This window comes from Otolemur garnettii, unplaced genomic scaffold (genome assembly GCF_000181295.1).
Source record: "Otolemur garnettii isolate 467f Iridium unplaced genomic scaffold, OtoGar3 scaffold00140, whole genome shotgun sequence".
NCBI classification, from domain to species: domain Eukaryota; kingdom Metazoa; phylum Chordata; class Mammalia; order Primates; family Galagidae; genus Otolemur; species Otolemur garnettii.
The window spans coordinates 5,086,885-5,106,918 of NW_003852535.1; the positions used below are offsets into that span (position 1 = coordinate 5,086,885).

Genomic DNA, 20,034 nt, shown 5'->3' on the forward strand with positions numbered 1-20,034 from the left:
CCCAGGTTGCCCTGCTCATTCCCTTCTCACCTGAGGAAGGTGGGACACCCTACCCCAAACCCACAGGTGGTAAATGAGCCCACACCCTAACCCTCTGCTTGGGAGAGAAGTGGGCATCAAACTGGGGCTGGGCAGGGGACGAGTCTTGTATAAGTGCCTGGTGGCCTTACAGGAGGCCTCTTCTGAAGGCAGAAGGGAAAAGACGATGGAGTGGTCTTTGCAAGTTGGACACCTGGGAAGGAGCCTCTGGGAGGATAGAGTAGGCAGAGGCTCTCCTAGGGTGCGTTCCCAGCATGAATACCTATGGGCAGGAGAGAGGAGCAGGAGGCCGGTTGGGGGGCCAGTTGGGCTGTGGTGTGGTCCCGGAGCCTTAGCCAGCACCTTTGCTTGCTGTGAGGCTAGGATGGGTCTTCAGAGTCATCCTGAGTTGGGGCCAGGGCACAGGGCTTCGTACCAGCATGCTAACCAGTAGTTCTTTCTGCGCCTCCCCAGGAGGGGTTCTGAGCTTGGGAAAGGCAGCTCTCCCAGACAGGTCTGCCCCCTCTGAGGGTTGATGCTGAGAACTGCCAGCCAACAGCCTTCTTAGCAGCTGGGGGAGGGGGACGTGGTCACTGCAGCACAGTTCATTGCTAGGGTGAGGTGAGAGCGGGCTGGAACACAGCTACACTGTCGCTGAGTCATCACTTGCTACCACTAAAACCCTTGGAGGCTGCAGAGTAAGCTACAGCTCTAGGGCACCACCCCACCTGTATGCAAGGGCCACCCACCTCTTGGCCCTTCTCTGATCTGCTGTCGTGAGGGGTCTGCTGGAGTGCTTGCTGCTGGCTGCAGGGGGCCATCGGGGGTCCCCAGCCCAGATGCCTGATCTGAGTATAGTGGCAGGAATAATGAACTTGGGAGTTAGGAGCATGAAAATCAGAGTTGAGACATGTAAAGGCCTGAGAGACCGACCATTTCATTCAGTAACACACAAACGGTGATGATTGAGGGTCTGTGGAGCTCGTCAACTGCTGACTAGCTGTGGGGTCTCAGGTCTCCGCCCCTCATCTGGACAACAGGGATAAAACTAGCCCTGCCTTATGCTTCTGTAATTCTTGGTGGTCTGTACTTGTGATCCTGTGGCCTCTGAGCTTGCTGCAGACACCTTCACGATGTCTCCCCAGACCCCATTTCAGGATGAGAGTACAGAATGCTTGCTGCCTCAACATTGCAACTTCTCAAACAAGCCCAGCTGTCAGACTGGTAGTGGCTGAAAATCAGTGCCAGTTTTCTCATTACTATTCCTCTACTCAGTAAATCCACATGTAATTTAAATTTTGACACAAGTCTTCCCTGCCCCCATAAGACTCAAGTCAATGATGTTCATTTTGAATATTAAAAGGCAAGGAATGGGTGGGTGGGCAACAAGAACAGCTGTAAACATTTTTCTCAAGTTGGTCCAAGTATAAAAACATGCTTATCTGGGCCAGGTGCGGTGGCGTATGCCTATAATCCTAGCAATCTGAGAAGCCGAAATGGGAGGATTGCTTGAGGCCAGATGTTTGAGACCAGCCTGAGCAACATAGCAAGACCCCTATCTCTATAAAAAATGGAAAACTTAGCCAAGCATAGTGGTGGGCATCTGTAGCCCCAGTTGCTTGGGAGGCTGAGGCAGGAGGATTGCTTAAGCCCAGGAATTTGAGGCTGCAGTGAGCTATGATGATGCCACTGCACTCCAGCACGGGTGACAGAGCGAGACCCTGTCTCAAGTAAAGAAAGAAATAAAAGCTTATCTGGACCATCACTCAGCCCCAGTATTACAGCTGAGACAGCAGAGACCCAGAGAGGTTTGGAGAGTGCTCTAAGGTTGCACAGGTTATGGCAGCTGAGCTGGGAAGAAAGCTTCCTTCTCCTGACTCCCAGTCCTGGCTTTTTTCCTTCACATCTCACTCGATTAGGTCCTTCTTCTGGCCTTCAGAGAGAGTTGGCACTGCAGTTTAGGGTGGGATGCTGTGCCCACCTTGTTTTAGTTTGGGTTCCCCCCAAAGCAGACCAGGAGCTAAGTATTTGGGTGAGAGTCAAGGGAAGGAGACCAATTCAGATGCAGTAATGAGCTGGCTACTGCCATGGGCAATCTAAACTCTGCCCTTCTAGGGATGCTCACACCCCTGTCTTGTCCCCACCAAAGGTGTGGAGCTACAGGGTAGCTGTTCCTGCACTCTTGTCCCTCCTGGGATGAGTCAGGCTCCTGGGCATGTCAGCTTTGCTCAAGAGCTGAGGCTACTTCCTCTCTGGCACTCCCAGGCACAAGAAGTGTGGTTGCCATCTGCAGAGATTTGGGCTGGGCCAGACCTTCTTCTGGGACATGTAAGGACATGTTCTCCATGACAAGCCCCAGTGTATATGGCTCCTGCCCAAAGTTGGCTGGCACCACGGGGCTGGAGACCACCTGGAGACCACCTGGAGACCTCAGTGGGGTGAGCAGTTCTTTCAGTGGGATGAGCTGGTCTGAATTCTCAGCCATCTGGACTCCAATAAGCAATGGACTGTTTGTCCTTAGATGGAGACATCCTGCATCTTCCTTTAGCTAGGATTCCACTTAGCTCAGTTCTGAGAAGCAGCACAGGATGGGGTGAGTATGTCAGAAGCCCCTCCCACAGTGTCACTTCCCCTGGACCTGGGAGCTTTGCAGGGGGTGAGATGATCAGACCCATTTCAAGGGACTTGAGTTTGGAGGTTAGATGATTGAGCCTGCAAACAAGTCATAGTAGGTTTCTAATTGGGATACACTTTCAGAGGTTTCAAAATAGCTTAAAAAAATTTTTTTTTTGAAAAAGAGTCTCACTGTGTGGCCCCAGCTAGAGTACAGTGGTATCATCATAGCTCACTGCAACCTCAGACTTCTGGGCTTAATTGCTTCTCCTTGCCTCAGCTTCTGGAGTAGTGGGGACTCTGATGGCACCTGCCACCATACCTGGCTAATTTTTCTATTTTTAGTAGAGACAGGGGTCTTGCTCTTGCTCAGGCTGGTCTTCCTCTTGTCCTTAAGCTATCCTCTTGCTTCAGCTTCCCAAATAGGACTACAGGTGTAAGCCACTGTGCTTGGCTGAACACAGCTTTAAACACTTACTTTGAATGTGTTGTACATCCACATCATTAAAAATTAAAATGTGTAAGTTGTATTCAGTGAGACCTTCCCCTATTCTTTCCCTGGTTTCTGGTTTTGAAGTATCCTTCCCGAATTCCTTTTTGATATGTAAACAAATATTCTTATTTGCTTCTACCAGTTTATTTTTTCCTAAACTTAATCTCTTTTGCTTGTCCTTTTTTTTTTTGTAGAGACAGAGTCTCGCTTTGTCACTCTTGGTAGAGTGCTCTGGCATCACACTGCTCACAGCAACCTCCAACTCCTGGGCTTAGGCGATTCTCTTGCCTCAGCTTCCCAAGTAGCTGGGACTACAGGTGCCTGCGACAACACCTGGCTATTTTTTTGTTGCAGTTTGGCTGGAGCTGGGTTTGAACCCGCCACTCTTGGTACATGGGGCCGGCACCCTGCCCACTGAGCCACAGGCACTGCACCCCCCTTTTTAAAATTTATTGTTGGGGATTCATTGAGGGTACAAGAAACCAGGTTACACTGATTGCATTTGTTGGGTAAAGTCCCTCTTACAATCATGTCTTGTCCCCAAAAGGTGTGGCACACACCAAGACCCCACCTCCCTTCCTCCTTCCCTCTCTGTTCTTCCTTTCCTCACCCCTCCCTCCTTCTTTCTCTCTCTGCTCTCAACTTAATCTCTTTTTAAGATCTATCCGTCTTAGTATGCTTACTTAGAGAGCATGCCCATTTTTTCTTTCTCCAGCTGTGCAGGGGATCACTGCATGGATGTACCATAAACTGCTTATCCCTCCCCTGTGGATAGGGCCATTTGGATCATTTTAAATCTTGCTTTTCCACATGATCCTACAAAGAATCATGTTTTTACATCATTTTACATGTGTGTAAATTTATCTTTAAGATAAATTCCCAGAATTTATCTTAAAGTTACTGGGCCAAAAGTAAAAGTTTTGTGCATATTTAATCTTGACAGATGTAGCCACCTGGTGCTCCTTTGGCGTGATACCATTTACATTCCCAGCAGAGGGCAAGAGTGGACTTGGGGAAGGGTTAGGAGGAGTGGAGCAGAGACCTGCAAGATTAAAATAACACTCCTGGTTAAGTGCGAAGGAAAAGGACAACTAAGCTGCCTTTGGACTCCTGAGGCACCTTGGAAAAAGATGTATGAAGGCGAGGCTGGAGACTGGGACAGGAATGTGAATCCATCTTTTCCCGCAGAGCAAGGTGGGAAGTATCAGATCAGCTATGTTAGCCCAGGGCTTTCTAGTCCCAATTACCTGTCTGATGGGGAGCCTCCTTAGGATCTGTTTGGATCTAGGAATCCCAGGGTGGGAATGGAAGAGGAGCTGGGGGTGGGGTGAGGCTGAGCTGCAGCAGCTGGAGTTGAGAAGGGGAAGGAAGGAGGGAAGGACGTGGTCAGGAGTGGGAGAACAGATGGGATTTGGGAGAACCTGCTGCAATCCAGAGCTCCACACACTGCCTGGCTAAAGCAGGTGCATGGGAAACCAGAAAAACAAATGCAGCAAAGGAGCTAGACTCGATGAAATCCCTTCCTAGAAATCTGAGAAATCTATCTGCTTATCCCATGACCAAATATGACTGACATAGAATGTTGGGGGTGGGGTGGACGCTGATCAGTCTGTTGTCCTTAGTCAAATCTTACCCACTCACTCATCTGGTCTTAGTTGTTTCTTTTTAAAAAGTCATGTCACCGGCCACATACACCAGGGCTGGCAGGTTCGAACCCAGCCTGGGCCTGCCAAATGACAATAACAACTACAACAAAAACATAGCTGGTGTTGTAGTGGGTGCCTATAGTCCTAGCTACTTGAGAAGGTGAGGCAAGAGAATTGCTTAAGCCCAAGAGTTTAAGGTTGCTGTGAGCTGTGATGCCACAGCACTCTACCTAGGGTGACACAGTGAGACTCTGTCTTTAAACAACAAAAAAAGTTGGCTCAGCTCCTGTGGCTCAAGTGGCTAAGGTGCCAGCCACATTGAGCTGGAGGGTTTGAATTCAGCCTGGGCCTGCCAAACAACAATGATGGCTGCAACCAAAAAATAGCCAGGTGTTTTGGAGGGTTCCCAGCTATTTGGGAGGTGGAGGCAGAAGACTCGCTTGAGTCCAGAAGTTGGAGGTTGCTGTGAGCTGTGATGCCACGTATTCTATGCAAGGCGACAGCTTGAGACTCTGTCTCAAAAAAAACAAAGTCATCTCTAATCAAATATGCAACAAATATTTATTGAACACCTACTGTGTGCCAGGCCCTGCTTTTGCAGCTGGGGATTTGACAGTAAGCCAGACTATCACAGCCCCTGCCATGGTGGATCTGAAGTAAACACGTAAATCTATGATTACAGGCTGTGCCACGAGGGAAGAGGGCCAGGTTCTAGGAGACAGTGGTCAGGGAAGGCTGACCACTTTCACAGGGAGGTGATTGATGTCTCAGTCTGCAGCTGTTAAGGTGTTGGCAAGAGAAAAGAAAGGGAAAAGCAACCAGACAAAAGAAACAGTGTATGCAAAGGTATGGAAAAGAAATTGGGCAACTTATAGAGTGGGTAGAAGGCCGGTGTGAAGGGAACTCAGGGTAAGGGGATCAAGGGGAGGCAGGAAAGGCCTTCAGGGCCCAGAGCACACAGTCCCTGGATACCACTCTGAAGATCTGCTGTTTTATTCCAAGTGTTGGGCATTCCAATTGCAGGGCATTAATTAAGGGTTTTAAGCAAGGGGGTATGTGACCTAATTTGTGTTTCAAAAAGATCATTCAGCTGTGGCAGATTGGCTCAGAAGAGGGAGAGTGACGTTGGGAGGACTTGGAGCACTGGATAGTGGAGCCCACCCACCCTTCCCAAAACCCAGCTCCAGCCTTTGGGCCAGTGTCTCCAGTGGACATCCTGGGTCAGCTGTTGGCAGAGGCAGGAACCCTGGGAATTTTTTCAATGTCAGTGCCAGGAGCACAGGGCTGTAATAGGTTTAGAGAGAACCTGGGATCAAGTTAAACTCAGTCAAGGTGAAATGGGTCACTTTGCTGCAGGACTTCTCAGAACCTTTCATCGGGAACTGTGCTTTGTGAATCTTGGAGAAAGGCCTAGATTGTAGCATGTTCATGTGTATCTTGAAATTGTGTTTTTCATTGAACAGTTTGCTACCAAACTCACCTTAAGAAATGCTGTTCTAACTATTTCCTGTTTGCCTTTCTTGGTATATGCCAAGGAGCATGCTGAATTCTCTCAGCCTCTGCTCAGGGAGGTGGAAAACCATCCTATTTATTTAATCAGAAAGGCTGCCCTCCTCAGATCTTGTACCTGGAGTCTCAGAGATTCTTAATCAGCTACCTAATCACAGGGGAGGCCTGGAGGGTGGTGAGATGCCAGCTTCTCTTGCCTGTCCTGTCCATGTCCTGCAGACAACACCACCTTGTCCTGGAATGCCACCATCAGAGGCCACCTCCCCTTGACCCCTTTCCTTCTCATGATCTTTTGTTGGCTTCAGGAGAAGTGAGATGTTGACTCTTTCAACTCTTTAAGAGCTTAGATGCTCTTTTCCATAAAGAGACAGCAAGCCCAGCACTTTTGGTCCCCAGGTCTTTTTTTGATGATGCTTTCCCAGCATGAACTGCTGTGACCAGTTGTCTTCCTTGCTCTACTATGAAGTGTCATCCCTCCCCCTGGTGTTCTGAACCCAGAGATGTGGGTTAAATATCAGAGATATGAAGGAGAAATATCAGCCAAGAGAAGCAGCTCCACAGAACTTTTTTCAGTGGGTTATGTTTTTATTCTACATTATTGGTATGACAGGGAACAGGGCCAAGAATCCACCTCCCAGTCCTATAGGAAGAGCAGTCAGGAGAATTATATACATCTAAAGTGGGCACAGGATGGAGGTCAGGTCTCCCTGGGAAGTGGCAGCAAAGACTCAGGCTTAAGCCACAGGAGCCAGGCCGACCTGATTGTTTGCCCGGTCGAAGACGGCAAAGTACTGGCGGATGAAGACGTCACCCAGGATCCACAGCTCTCCGGAGGCAGTGGGAAGGTTCATGCCCTGGAAGCCACTGGTGCAGCCCCCGTTTTGCTAGAGAAGAAGAGAATACAGCTGGAGCTGAGACGCAGATCACCAGGGACAGACACTGGGTGATAAACATCCAGGGTGCCGTGGGCCAGCTGCAAGGTGCGTGCGGGGAGGAGCTTCTGGCTTGGCGTCCAGGGTCCGGCTGCTCTCAGCCTGGGGTCTGACTGCATAAGCTACTCAGAACTATTGGCTGTCATGGGTTACTGGACGTGATCTGGTGTTTCTGGCAAGCACATGGACTCTGACATCAGCATTGGAGCTGAGGGGCTTACGGGGAACTCAGCTGCTTGGAAGGTGTTTGGAAACCCTTATGACACAGCTTTTCTTCATTATTCTGACCTGGCCAGTGGCAAAGCGGATTAATGGTTAGTCCTGCTCCTTCACTAGGGCCCGGGCTGCAGCAGCCTGGACTGCAATTTAGAAGCAACCGGGAAGCTTTGAACACTCCCCCTTCAGGCCCCTTGCTCAGGCCTCACCCCCTCCTTATGTAATCAGAATCGCTGGGGGATGGGCCCAGGCATCAGGTTTTCCGTCTAACATTATAAGAATCCAAAGGGTTTTCCTGTGGCTCCTCTGATGAAAGATTTGTTACTTGTTAAGAGATGAGTCATGTAGGAGTGTTGTAAACCCCGAGCCTATTGAAGCTAGGATTTCCATCTGGCCACCCCTTGGTAGCTCCGGTGTGGTCAGTCTCACTTGATTACCCTACTCCTACGCAAGGGTGGGAAATGCTGCTTTAGGTGAGGAAATTGAGGCTGAGACGGGTTGCAACCTGCTCATAGTCCATGGGTTAGTAATTACAATCCAGAACTTGGACCCACGTGTCCAACTAGACTCTTACTTTTGCCCATCATCCTTTGCCTCGATTTTTCTTCCCTTAAGGGCTGCATCCAAATTCTCATTCATGCATTTATTTATTTATTTGTTTATTTTTCTGAGACAGAGTCTTATGATGTTGCCCTTAGTGGAGTGCTGTGGCGTCACAGCTCACAGCAACCTCAAACTCTTGGGCTTAAGCAATTCTCTTGCCTCAGCCTCTCAAGTAGCTGGGACTACAGGTGCCCGCCACAAGACCCGGCTATTTTGTATTGCAGTTTTCATTGTTGTTTAGCTGGCCTGGGCTGGGTTCGAACCCGCCAGACTTGGTGTATGTGGCTGACGCCATAACCACTATGCTACGTGTGCCGAGCCCATGCATTTATTTTATTTATTTATTTTGAGACAGGGTCTCACTTTATCGCTCTCAGTAGAGTACTGTAGTGTCACAGCTCACAGCAACCTCCAACTCCTGGGCTTAGGCAATTCTCTTCCCTCAGCCTCCCGAGTAGTTGGGACTATAGGTGGCTGCCACAATGCCCGGCTATTTTTGTTGCAGTTTGGCTGGGGCCTGGTTCGAACATGCCACCCTTGGCATGTACCCACTCAGTTGTACCCACTGAGCCACAGGCACTGCCCCATTTATTTTTAATATAGACTTCTCTGAAGGCTGTCCAGAGTATGTGTCAACCTGCCTCTTGCCTTCAGCTTGTCAAAGTGCATTTTTCCCTTGCAGAGAACAAGCACTGTGTGGCCATGTTCTGGGTGGGCCCCTTTAGGGCATGGCCCTGAGTCTCCTTACCTGCAGGATGTAGGCACTGGGGGGCACAGGGTACTGGACGCCGTTGATGGTGAAGACGATGTTGGGCAGGCTGTTGATGGCTGAGCAGCTGATCACCATCTGGAATGAGTGAGGGTGACATGGTTAGGAGGGTGTTGTTCCTTCTGTCTGCATGCCACCACTTGAGCCTAGAAGGGAGCAGTCGGGGCTGGATGTACCTGGCCATATGAGTCCTCGCTGGCTCCAATGTAGCTCTGAATGTTGGCAATGGGGGAGGTTGGGCCAGACAGCAGAGAGGTGCCGGTGTCAACAATGGCCTGGCAGCCCTGACTGCAAGCGATGGGCTCTCCGTTCATGGTGATACTGTGTGCGAGATGCAAGTAAGGGCTCCCTGAAGCACCTGGGGGTACATCTCCCCAAGAAGTAACCAGATGCCCCAGACAGTCCCTCCCCATTCCATCCATTGGACAAAACATAAAACTTTAGTTTCCCCCACACATGCTCCTTTGTCACGAGTTCATTTATTTAACAGGTATTTGCTGGGTGCCTACTCCATGCCAGCCACATAGCTCCTGGCTGCAGGGAGCAACTAGGGTGGCTTGTTAGTGGAATAGCAGGACAAGCAGGACACACGGCAGGGACAGAATATGCCCGAAGTGAGGGGTGGTGGTGGACAGCAGCAAGGGAGGCTACTCAGGGGAACACATCCCAGAGGTGCCAGGCAGGTGAAGGAAGGTGCAGGTGAGGTGGCAGAGTGGACAACATGCAGGGAGTGGACAGAGATGAGAGGAGCAGGGTGGGGGGAGTTGCAGGAACTGATGAAGTTTTAGCATGTCTAGGCAGACATGAGGTGACCTGGTTTGCCCAGAACTGTCCCAGTTTTAGTACTGGAAGTCTTGTGTCCTAGGAAATTGCTCATTTGGGGGAAAACCTGCATGGTTTGGCACCCTAGCAATTGGCAGGGGGAAGAACAGTGGAGACATGAGGGAACAAGGGGTCTGGGGGCAGGCGGGGTAGGGTGGGAAGGACAGGCTGGAACTGCATGTACCAGTTCACAGGCCTCCTAAATGCTGAGATGTGGTCAAGTGGGTCCCTCAGCTCTCTTCAGAGTGCTGGCAGATTGTCCTGCCTCCCTGACCAGACAGAGGAAAGTGGCTGTCTCACTCCTGCACAGAGTCTGAGCTTCACAGACAGCTCTCCCATCCTGTTTAGTGAGGCGCCTCTCTCGGGGTCTCTCTGGTCTGGCCAACTTCCAGCTTCCTCTTGGCATAAATTCTCCCCATGCTGGCTGTTCCCAGAGGAGTCTGGAAGTCTGGGCAAGTGTGAGCTCATAAAGGAATGGGATGTGGGGTCTGTGCCAGATGCTGTCTGTCTGTGGGTGTCTTACCTGTCCACGGTGATCTGCCAGTAGCCCTCAGAAGAAAGAGGTATCCAGTTCAGCTCTCCAGTGTAGTAAGAAGAATCAATGCCACCGAACATCACCACACTGCCACTCTGGTCATTGCTATGGACAGTGAGGGGAGAAGACATGGATTCATTCATTCACTCATTCATTTGTCTGGACATCTGCTGTGTTCATCTTCAGAGCTGCCCTCGATCAAGCACTTACCAGTGCCAGAGGCAGTGCTGAGTGGGTGACAGACATGGTTTCCCTCCATCTTACTCCAGGGCCCATGCAGTGTTATTATTATTTCCACTTTACAATGAGGACACTAAGGCTCAGAGAGGTGAGGCACCTTGCCCAAGTTCACATAGCCAGGAAGTGGCAGAACTATGATTAGAAGAATCTAAGTCTCCTGGGTTTCTCACTAATTGCCTTGGGGACCGCAGAAGAAGTGAACATGTAACTGTGTTGTTCTTAAGGACTTGGTGATGTAGCTTGCTGGTTGTTAGCCAGAACTGATTTTTGTCCCCAGAGGTCTGGAGACATTTCTGATGGTCATATTTGATGGGGACTAGGGGTGCCATTGGCACCTAATGGGTAGAGAAGCCAGGGACGCTGCTGATCCTCCAATGAATGGGACAGCCCTTGACCACAGAGAATTATCTGGTTCAAAATTCTGAGACTGAGCAGCTCTGATCTAGCTGGAGAGATAAAAAGGCACTTCGTGGAATATTTACGAACTTAGAAATGTAGATTCGACTATTACGTGGACAAGAGGAGAACAAATGATAAAAGAGCCCTCCTGTTGTAAATAAGCAGGGGTCCTATAACAAACAGGGGTCCTCATTACTGGAATGTTTATATTCTAAATCTCTGTAGGTTCAGGTTAGAGAGGGAAGCAAATGTAGGCGGTAATAAGAAATTATTCCCCCAAAGACCTGGCCATTTATATAATAGGACCCTACTCTTAACCCACCCCACCTTTGCAAAATAGTAAAATAGTAAAAATCTAGCTGAATAGTTAAAAACTGAGGAAACCCAGGAATGATGAGGAACTCTTTCAAAAGAGGAGGAAGTAAGTGTCTTGGGAATGTTCATGACACCCTCAGATATTCCTGCATAAAACTCTACTCAGCCAAAACAAACACTTGGTTATTCTTTGTTCATTATTAGAATTAATTATCACAAGTGGAACCTAGATTTTTGTTAAATCATCAAAGAAACTTTCTTTCATCATTTAAAAATGCCCTTGTTCAAGTTCTAAGTCCTGATCAAATCTTCTTCTCTCTCTCTCACTTTTTTTTGCTATGAAATTTTAGTCCCTGTTTTAAGTGGATTCACTTTAAATGCTGTCTTTGGGGGGCCAAGAATAAGGGAACTGGAGTTGGAGGGTAATGGCTAATGACATTCGAGTTGTGCAAGTCAAGGGGATGGTGACACACGCTGGTAAAAGAAAACAGATACACCTGGCCCATCATAGACAGACTTGACACATTATTCTCCAAAGACACACTTCTTCGAGCTCAGACATTGACTTTCAAAATCCCTTGCTCTCCACTCTTTCCACCCTACCCAGTCCCAGACGGGCTCCCCCCATGCCCAGTGATTCTGACCTCTCCGGGGGAGGCCCTTCCCCATCCAACTTACGAGCTCAGGAAGACGGAGAAGAGGTCCTGGGAAACCAGGCCCTGGTTCCACATGTTGTCAAAGACGGGTGTGGCCCCGGAAGAGCTGATGCTGGGGTAGGCCAGGCCCAGGATGCCGTCGAAGGGGGCATAGTACAGGAAGGAACCAGGCTCTGTCTCACTCAGGCCAAAGATCTGGTTGGTGTCAGTGATGCCTCCGACCTGGGTGGGGGGAACCGAGATGACAGTCACCATCAGCTTATGTGCAGGGAGCTCTGCTAAGGGTCAGCCCTGGTGTAGGGCTCGCTTCCTCGGGGAACAGGCTGGGAGGAGGGGGAGAGGCTGTCTCCTGGATTGCTCATTCCTCCGCTGGAGGTAACTGGTACAGCCCATCTCCAGATGGCCACAACCTGTGACTCAGTGTGAGATTTTTGCTGGAGAACAGATGGTCACTGTGCTTTTGTTTCTGATGAGCAGATGCAAAGCAGATCCTATGCAAATCAGGGCCCTGACCCCTGCCATGCCCTGAAAGTTGGGTTGGGGGGCAGTTTGTAGAGTTTTATGACTCAGAGGGGGCTGCAGATGTGGGGCAGCTAGAAGACAATTGAGTCTTTACTTACTTTCTTCCCACCCTCACCCCTCCATGACAGGCAGCTCGGGCATGGCTGAGGCTGGCTTATGGCTTCAGATGCCCCACCTCCTTTAGCTACTAGCACCCCAGTTAGAAATGTCTGTGACTTCCCTGTCACCAATCCTTCTGTGAATGCTAAGACTCATGTTGCTTGGATGAGCTTATTTTTGGGGTGCATGGTAGTCCCCAAGGTCCTTGGAAGCTGGCCCCAGGGCTGGGCAGGCTGTGGTGACAGCCCACAGGTCCCCACCTGGACAGTGTCGTATCCAAGGATGCCAGTCATGCTGCCGGTGCCATAGGCGATGGAGACGGTCTGGCTGGTGGCCTGATAGGTGGAGGATGACTGAGGGTTGAAGCGGTTGTGGTTGCCTGTGGGCATGAGAAGTGGCATCGTCAGCTTCCGAAAGCTGGGTCATGGGTGGGCAGGGGGATATCTGCCTGGGATGGGACACCTTAGTTCTGGGTGGGCTCTGGAAGAGAACAGTAACCTTTTCTCTAGACCTTTGGAGCCTAAGAGACACCAGCTTCTGTTCCTGTCTCGTTGGATTCATTGGAACTGTCTTGCTGAAGGAAGGTCCCCAGCCAAACCAGTTGTCCCCGAGGGCCCCCCAGGCAGACACTGAGTGGAGCCGGCCTGTGGCCACCCTGTGGGGAGCACCTTCACAGCCAGCACTCCCTTGAGACATGGGCCAGCTCTCAGGCACCTCCTCTAAGTAAAACTCAGGTTAAAAGCTGGAAGAGGAAGGAACTTGCAATGTCGTCCATCACTTCCCAAGACAACCTTTCTGTCTAACATTAGCAAGCCCATGATTTTTTCTTAAATTTTAGGTCAATGTTTGCATTTGTTAGGTAGAGTCCGTCTTGTAGTTGTGTCCCACACTCAAGAGTTTTTTGTTTTTTTTAAATGATTTCATCACTCACTTCTATGTGCCCTAGCCAGGCTCTTAAGCCATTTTCTACCGCTGGACTCATCCCTGCCGGTTGTCCTATTACCTGCTATCCCTGTCTTGCTTTGGGCCCCAGACACTTTCTACCCCAGGCTATGGCTATTTAGGGGATCTTCTCTCTGCCCTCAGACTGTGAATTCCTCAAGTATGGGGAACCATGTCTGATTTATCCCAGTACCCCCCAGCACACCTGAGCCCAGTGCTCGGCACATAGTACATGTTCAGTAAATGCTGTTGAGTGAGTCACTGAGTGACTCCAACAGGCTTGAAGTGGGACTTGTTCGAAGCCCGTGAGTGTTCAGGCTCCCCCAGGGCCAGCTGGTGCTGGCAGCAAGGGCGGGCAGATACTCACTGCAGGCAGGACTGGAGCAGTAGACGGAGGGCACCCACAGGTTGGAGGAGCCGGTATCAAAGATGACGGTGAACTCCTGGGCGGGGGTTCCGATGCCGATGGTGCCAAAGTACTCTGTCTGTGGGACCAGGGCAGCACCGTTCAGGGACCCGGGGCTCCCTCTCGGGATGGTCTCTGTCTCCCTGCCTTTCCCTCCAGTTATTGCCTTTCTCTCCCCATCCAATGTACTCATCCTTCAGTGCCCAGCCCTGGTCTGACTTCCTCCTCAAAGTCTTCTCAGATTGCTCTCCTGATTACCCTCTGCCTCTTCTCTCCTAATAGTAATCTGCTTTCCCGTCTCCAGCCTTTGCCTCTGGGTCTTAGTCTTGCCATTCTAGAGCTGGCAGAGTAAAGGTGTAAATGCCTGTTCATCAAATTGCTGATCAGGAGGTAAAGAAGTCACCTAAAGGCAGAAACCTGTCCAGATCGCTTGTTTTTTTATTTTTATTTTTTAGAGCTCTGTTTCTTTTTTCTTTCTCTTTTTGAATGGGGAGGGATATGGTCTTATTCTCCCAGGCTAGAGTACAGTGGCATCATGATAGCTTACTACAACCTCAAACTCCTGGGCTTGTGATCCTCCCACCTCAGCCAGCCTCTTGAATAGCTGGGACTACAAGCATGAGCCACCATGCCAGGCTGGTTTTCCTATTTTTTTATAGAGATGAGGGTCTCACTATGCTGCCCAGCCTGGTCTTAAACTCTTGCCTTCAAGTAATCCCCTCTTCTTGGCCTCCCAAAGTACTATTAGGATTACAGACATGGTCCAACACACCCAGCTTGAGATCTCTTGTTTCTGAATCTAGGTGTGTATAGCAGGTTGTAAGAAAGGACATCGCCAATATTTTTATTCTTAGTGGCAGCACTTCCCTTGCCAGCTCGGTTCCAGCCACACTGATCTGCTTGCTATCTTTAGGTATTTGTCTTTCTATCTCTACCCTGGGGCCTTTGCACTTGCTGTTCCTAGTGCTAGGAAAAGACTTATTCCAGATTTTTCCTTGGCTGACTCCTTTTTTTCAATCATTCAGAGCTCTAGTAAAATGTCATCTCTGCCAAGCGGCCTTCCCTGACCACTTTATCTAAAATTTCCCCTCTCTCTTCTTCTTACTTCAATTAATTAATTTTTCTTCATGGGCCTTTTTATTACCTGAAATTGTCACACGTGTTTGATTGTCTTCCCTCCTAGAATATAAGCTTTAGGAAATTTGCTTACTCACCATTATTTCCTGGGCAATTTGCATGGCTTTGGGTGTATAGTGTGTGCTTCTTAACCATTTGTTAAATCAATAAATGGACTAACTAAGCCTCTTACCAAGGGCCAGCCAGGCCCTGTGTTAAACACGCCAAAAGCTACGATCGTTTTATTAGTGACAACTCTCCGATGGTAGATAATAGTGGTTTTGTTTTACAGACCAGGAAACTAAGGCTCAGATAACTTAAGTGACTTGCTTGAGGTCATATGGCATGGGAGCATTAGAACCCACATTTGCACTAGGTCTGGTGGATTTCAGAGGCCAAGCTTCTAGCTACAGGTGACACTGCTTTGTGCCCTTGGCCCTGTGCCATTCACAGAGGGGACACACGTATACAATATTTGCTAAAGGGCAGGGCGTTGCCATAGGGTCTTAAATAAGAATCAGAATGATCTTCCTGAAACTCTGATCACGTCATCCCCCATTTAAGACGTATCAGTGGCCATTAGGAAACAGACCTCCTTTGTCCCTGTCTTCTCTCTCTGCTCTGGTACTACCCTCGGGGGCCACTCAGGCCCTCTTTGGGGCGCTCTCCCTACCTCTCTGCTCTCCCTGCATGCACTGCCCTTCTTTCTTCATGCTCTTCTCCCACCTGTCTCAGGGTTTGGCCCTTGTGGTCTGGCTCTCTACTGCTTTCTCCCCTTCTCTTGGAAACTTGCTCTTCCTTCACTACCCCAGGGGAGGGGGGGTCTCCCTGCCCATCACAGGTCAGGCTCTCACAGCAGACACCTTGACATTGTGGTCCTCACCCCGGTTATTCTTTTCCTTGGATCATGAGGCTCCTGGAGTTTTGTCTTTCTCTCACTACTGGACTGTGTCTTTGTTCACTGCTGTTCCCCCCAGGCCCAGCACAGGTCCTGACACATGTAAGGTGCTCAGTGGAAATGAACATGAATGAGCATGGATGAAAGAATAAAGGACAGCAGCAGGAGTTTTCCTGAAAGCCCTGGGCTGCTGCTACTGAGATCCAGGGAGCAGCCCCTGGTTACTGCCTGGGGACTAGAACCCTGGCCTATCCTCCGAAACCCCTGGGGCACTCTCTGTCCGGCTGCTTTGAGCACTTACGTCCATGTAGTTCTCCAGAGGCTGGGCGGACAGCAGGGTGGTGGCCTCATTGGGGAAGTACTTGCTGGCTAGGTTGACATGGTGGTTCTTCAGGAAGTCCTTCAGGAGACCATTCTCGGCCAGGCTTTGCCTCAAGGACTTCTTTCTGACAAGCGGGACCCTGTGGTTTGGAGGAGGAAGAGTGATCAGGCAAGGATTTCGCTCATGGAGTGCTGGGGAGGTCCCAGAAGGAAAAGGAAGCCGGTCTATGAAAGAAAGAATGAAGGAAGAGAGGAGAAGCTCCCATTTTTTTTTTTTTTTTTTGCCCCCAAATGCAAAGAAGTTCAGCAATTGCTGACTAGTGAGTGAGCTGGGAGCAACTTAGGCTGGGCCTGGGGGGCCTGAGTCAGTAACCGCAGCTACAGTACTGTCCCCCCCCACCAAGAAGGGCAGAGAGAGAGACAGGAAAAGAAGACTCTAGATGGGACAGAGAGGCTGTCCGAGGAGAGAAGGGAAGAAAGAAAATGTGGGAGGAAAGGAAGATGATGTGAGTGGCAGCCAAGGGGCCAGGAAGCCACCGCAGGAAGCCGTCCTTCCCGGCCGTCACCACACGCACTTGTAGATGGTGCACTCGGAGAGCACCACCAGGCCGAGGAGCAGCAGCCACTTCATGTTTCTTTCTTCCTAGACCCAAGTCGAGGGAGAAGGCAAGAAGGGACGAAGGTACAGAGCCACAGCAGGGGCTGCTCCTTATATACAGCTCAGGTCCCCGGCACCGGCCTTATCAGCCTCCAAATGTCACCCATTATCCTAACCCCAAACAGAAAAGTTCCTGATAAGATTGTCCCTTTCTGAGAAGTTTCCAGTCAGGTAGCTTTCCACTGTAGCCATGGCCTCGAAGGGGACGGACCACAGAGAGACAGGGGAGAGATTGAGTGGTCGCTTACTTCTTAAGCCATGAGAAGGGCCTGCATTAAAACTTTACAAGCTGAGTGTTTTGACAAAATTGTTTAAAAATGCGCTAAACGCAGCATAGAACAGGTGTCAAAGCCGCTCAGCGGACCGTGGTTTGTCCCAATGGGATGCACAGCTGAGGTTCTTAGAGGGCAGAGGATGCTGAATTGTATGTAGACCCAAAGCACATGTGTAGCGGGGTTGTTTGGGACTCGGGACACATTTCCCCCATGTAAATTTCATCATGTGGGGTCGTCGCAAGTCTAATTAGCCTGGGAAACTTATCTATGGCTTGTTTTTTGTGGAAGCTGGGCTGAGTCTGAAAAAGAGGTGTGCATAGTAGGGAGGCAGTTAGGGAGGGTAGAGAAGAATGCTGCCTTCCTTTACTGCAACAGGCCAGGTTTAGAAACAGTGTCCCTCCTTTTCTGCACCCCTGCTCTTCCTACTGCTCCCCTCCTTCCACCCTCTCCATCTTCAAGATCCCATCTGTGTCTGACTCCTCCATGCTTTATGCTTAAAGCTACGTTGGAATCTGCTGCCATGGAGCAAAGCAATCTGTGCACACAAATCATGCTAGTGTGTGAATGACTCAGACAGGGTCTCTTCCTAGAAAAGGCTGTTTACCAACCTAGCTGATTCTCTACTGTGTGGGTTTTATTCAGTGGGCACAGTGTACTGAAAACCTATTCTTAAATTGTTGGGGAGGAGGGTAGGACTGGTCACCAGGTAGGTAGGGAGCCCTATGTGAGGGTCTTGTTCTGAAGTCAGGACCTCTGGGCCATCCATGGATTTTCCAGCCTCGAGAGCAATAGAGTCCATCAAAGCTCCAAATTCCCACCCCCAAGCCTCTAGGTGAGCACAGGGGCATGTGGACAAAGGTCAGGGCCAGTTGTGGTTAGTACAAAGCACTTAGTACAAAGCACATTTCAAACTCACCTGTTAAGATACCTTTGTGCCTTAGATGTGAATATTTGCCCTGTATTTTCCACTTTCACATCTTCTGGTGCCTGGTTCCCCTCTTTTCTCTTTTCTACTTCTCTGGTTCCTTCTCTTTTCTCTTTTCTCTTAAACCTGTGCTCTTGCCTTTGGACTGATCTCAGCACTTGTATGGAGGATATGATGGTCTTGAGGATGCATGCTGAAGTCCTAGGGGTGCCAGACGGAATCCCCTTACTCAAGACTACCACTGGGTGGGAGAGAGGGAGGGCATGTGATGGGGGGACTGCTCGTTATAGTCTTTGGAGCTGTTGGTGTGTTAGGTTGGGTGGTGGGTACTTGAGTGTTTGTTATTTTATCTCTCTCTTTCAATGCTATGGCCTCAGCCTAGCTCACAGCAATCCCAAAGTCCTGGACTCAAGTGATCCTCCTGCCTCAGTCTCCTGAGTAGCTGGGACTACAGGCACTTGCCACAATGCTCAGCTAAGTTTTCTATTTTAGTAGAGATCGTTCTCCCTCTTGTTCAGGCTGGTCTTGAATTCCTGGGCTTCAGCAATCCTCCAGCCTTGGTCTCCCAGAGTGCTAGGATTACAGGTGTGAGCCACCATGCCTGGCCTGTCATTTTCTTTATGTATATACTATGCATATATGAAAACTTTCATAATAATTTCTTTAAGAAACAAAGACTGAGTCCTTTGTGCATACTCTTTTTTTGGGGCAGTTTTTGGCCAGGGCCAGGTTTGAACCCACCACCTCCTGTATATGGGGCTGGCACCCTACTCCTTTGAGCCACAGGCTCCGCCCACCTTTGTGCATACTCTTTTGTGCCCAGGCCAGAGTGCAGTGGCATCATCGTAGATCACTGTTCCCTGAAACTTTTGGGCTCAAGAGATCCTCCTGCCTCAGCCTCCTGAATAGCTGGTGTTACGTGTGCCACCATGCCTGACTAACTTTCCTTTTTTATATTTTGTAGAGATAATGTCTCACTTTGTTGCCCAGGCTGGTCTTGAACTCCTGGCCTCAAGCAGTCCTCCTGCCTCAGCCTCTAAAGTGCTGGAATTATAGTTGAGGTAGCTTCAGTCAGAAACCTGCAGGCTCCTTTACATATCCATGCAACTTCTTTTTACTGTGCACCGCTGTGTACTATGCGGGGATGCTCTCGCAGCTGAGGGTACATCCACCGGCCAGATGAATAGGATGTTTCTTCAATGAGTTTGTGGTCAGGTCATGAGAGAATTGGGGAGGGGGTCTTTCTTTCCCACCTGGAAGGGTATTTGGGTCATAGAAGCCATGAGGGGAAGAAGTTCTTAGATTGGTGAAGATAATTAAGTCTTCCCACATTAGAGATTTTTTATACCCTGAGGGAGGCTGACATTATTGGTAATGCCAATTCAGGGCACATGGCAGATAGACTTGATTGGCCCCCAGATATCCAGGCCTGCTGGTGTTCACATCCCTGAGTCATCTCCTTCTCTAGAGTGTGGGTGGGACCTGTGACTTGCTTCTAACCAACAGATACAGGAAAGCAAACGGGATGTCACTTTTGTGATTACAGTATACAGGATTGTAATGTGTGTCTTACTAGTTGACTCTCTGTGTGGACCACTGTTTTTCAACCTTTTTTTAATCTCACAGTACTCTTGAACCTATAGTTAAACTTCTTTGGCATGCTTAAATTATGTTGATCAAAATAAAAAAGGAGTAAAAAAGAGAATATGCTTAAGGTACTTTGAACCTCTTCCAAAAATAATTTAATTAGTGAGCTTTAAAAATATTTGTGCTGAGGGATGCTGGTTGAAAATCACTGGTGTAGACTCTCTCCTTTGCTGGCTCTGATGAAGACACCTGCCTACATGGCAAGGAACTGAGAGTGGCTTCCACCCAATAACCAGCAAGGAACTGAGGCCCTTAGTCTACAAGGAACTGGGTCTTGCCAACAACCATGTGAGCTTGGAAGCTGATCCTTTTCCATTCGAACCTCAGATGAGACCACAGCCCTGGCTAAAAATCCCTGAAACCAGCTAAACTGACCTGGATTCCTGACCCACAGAAGTCATGAGAAAATGTGAGTTATAAGTCACTAAATTTGTGCTAACTTGTCATCAGCTATGGAAA

The 20,034-nt window shown here is 49.4% G+C and overlaps 1 protein-coding gene across 1 annotated transcript; it reads right to left on the bottom strand.

The window, feature by feature from the left end:
* Positions 1 to 6,843: 6,843 nt before the first annotated feature.
* LOC100959164 (pepsin A) lies at positions 6,844 to 16,701 on the bottom strand. The gene is made up of 9 exons (XM_003798755.2): positions 16,646 to 16,701; positions 16,051 to 16,210; positions 13,697 to 13,814; positions 12,648 to 12,766; positions 11,789 to 11,988; positions 10,145 to 10,261; positions 8,976 to 9,120; positions 8,779 to 8,877; positions 6,844 to 7,163 (listed from the first exon to the last, which is right to left on the bottom strand). The coding sequence occupies exons 1-9, from the start codon at positions 16,699 to 16,701 to the stop codon at positions 7,014 to 7,016; spliced, it is 1,164 nt and encodes a 387-aa protein (XP_003798803.1). The 3' UTR covers positions 6,844 to 7,013.
* Between the last annotated feature and the right edge of the window lie 3,333 nt (positions 16,702 to 20,034).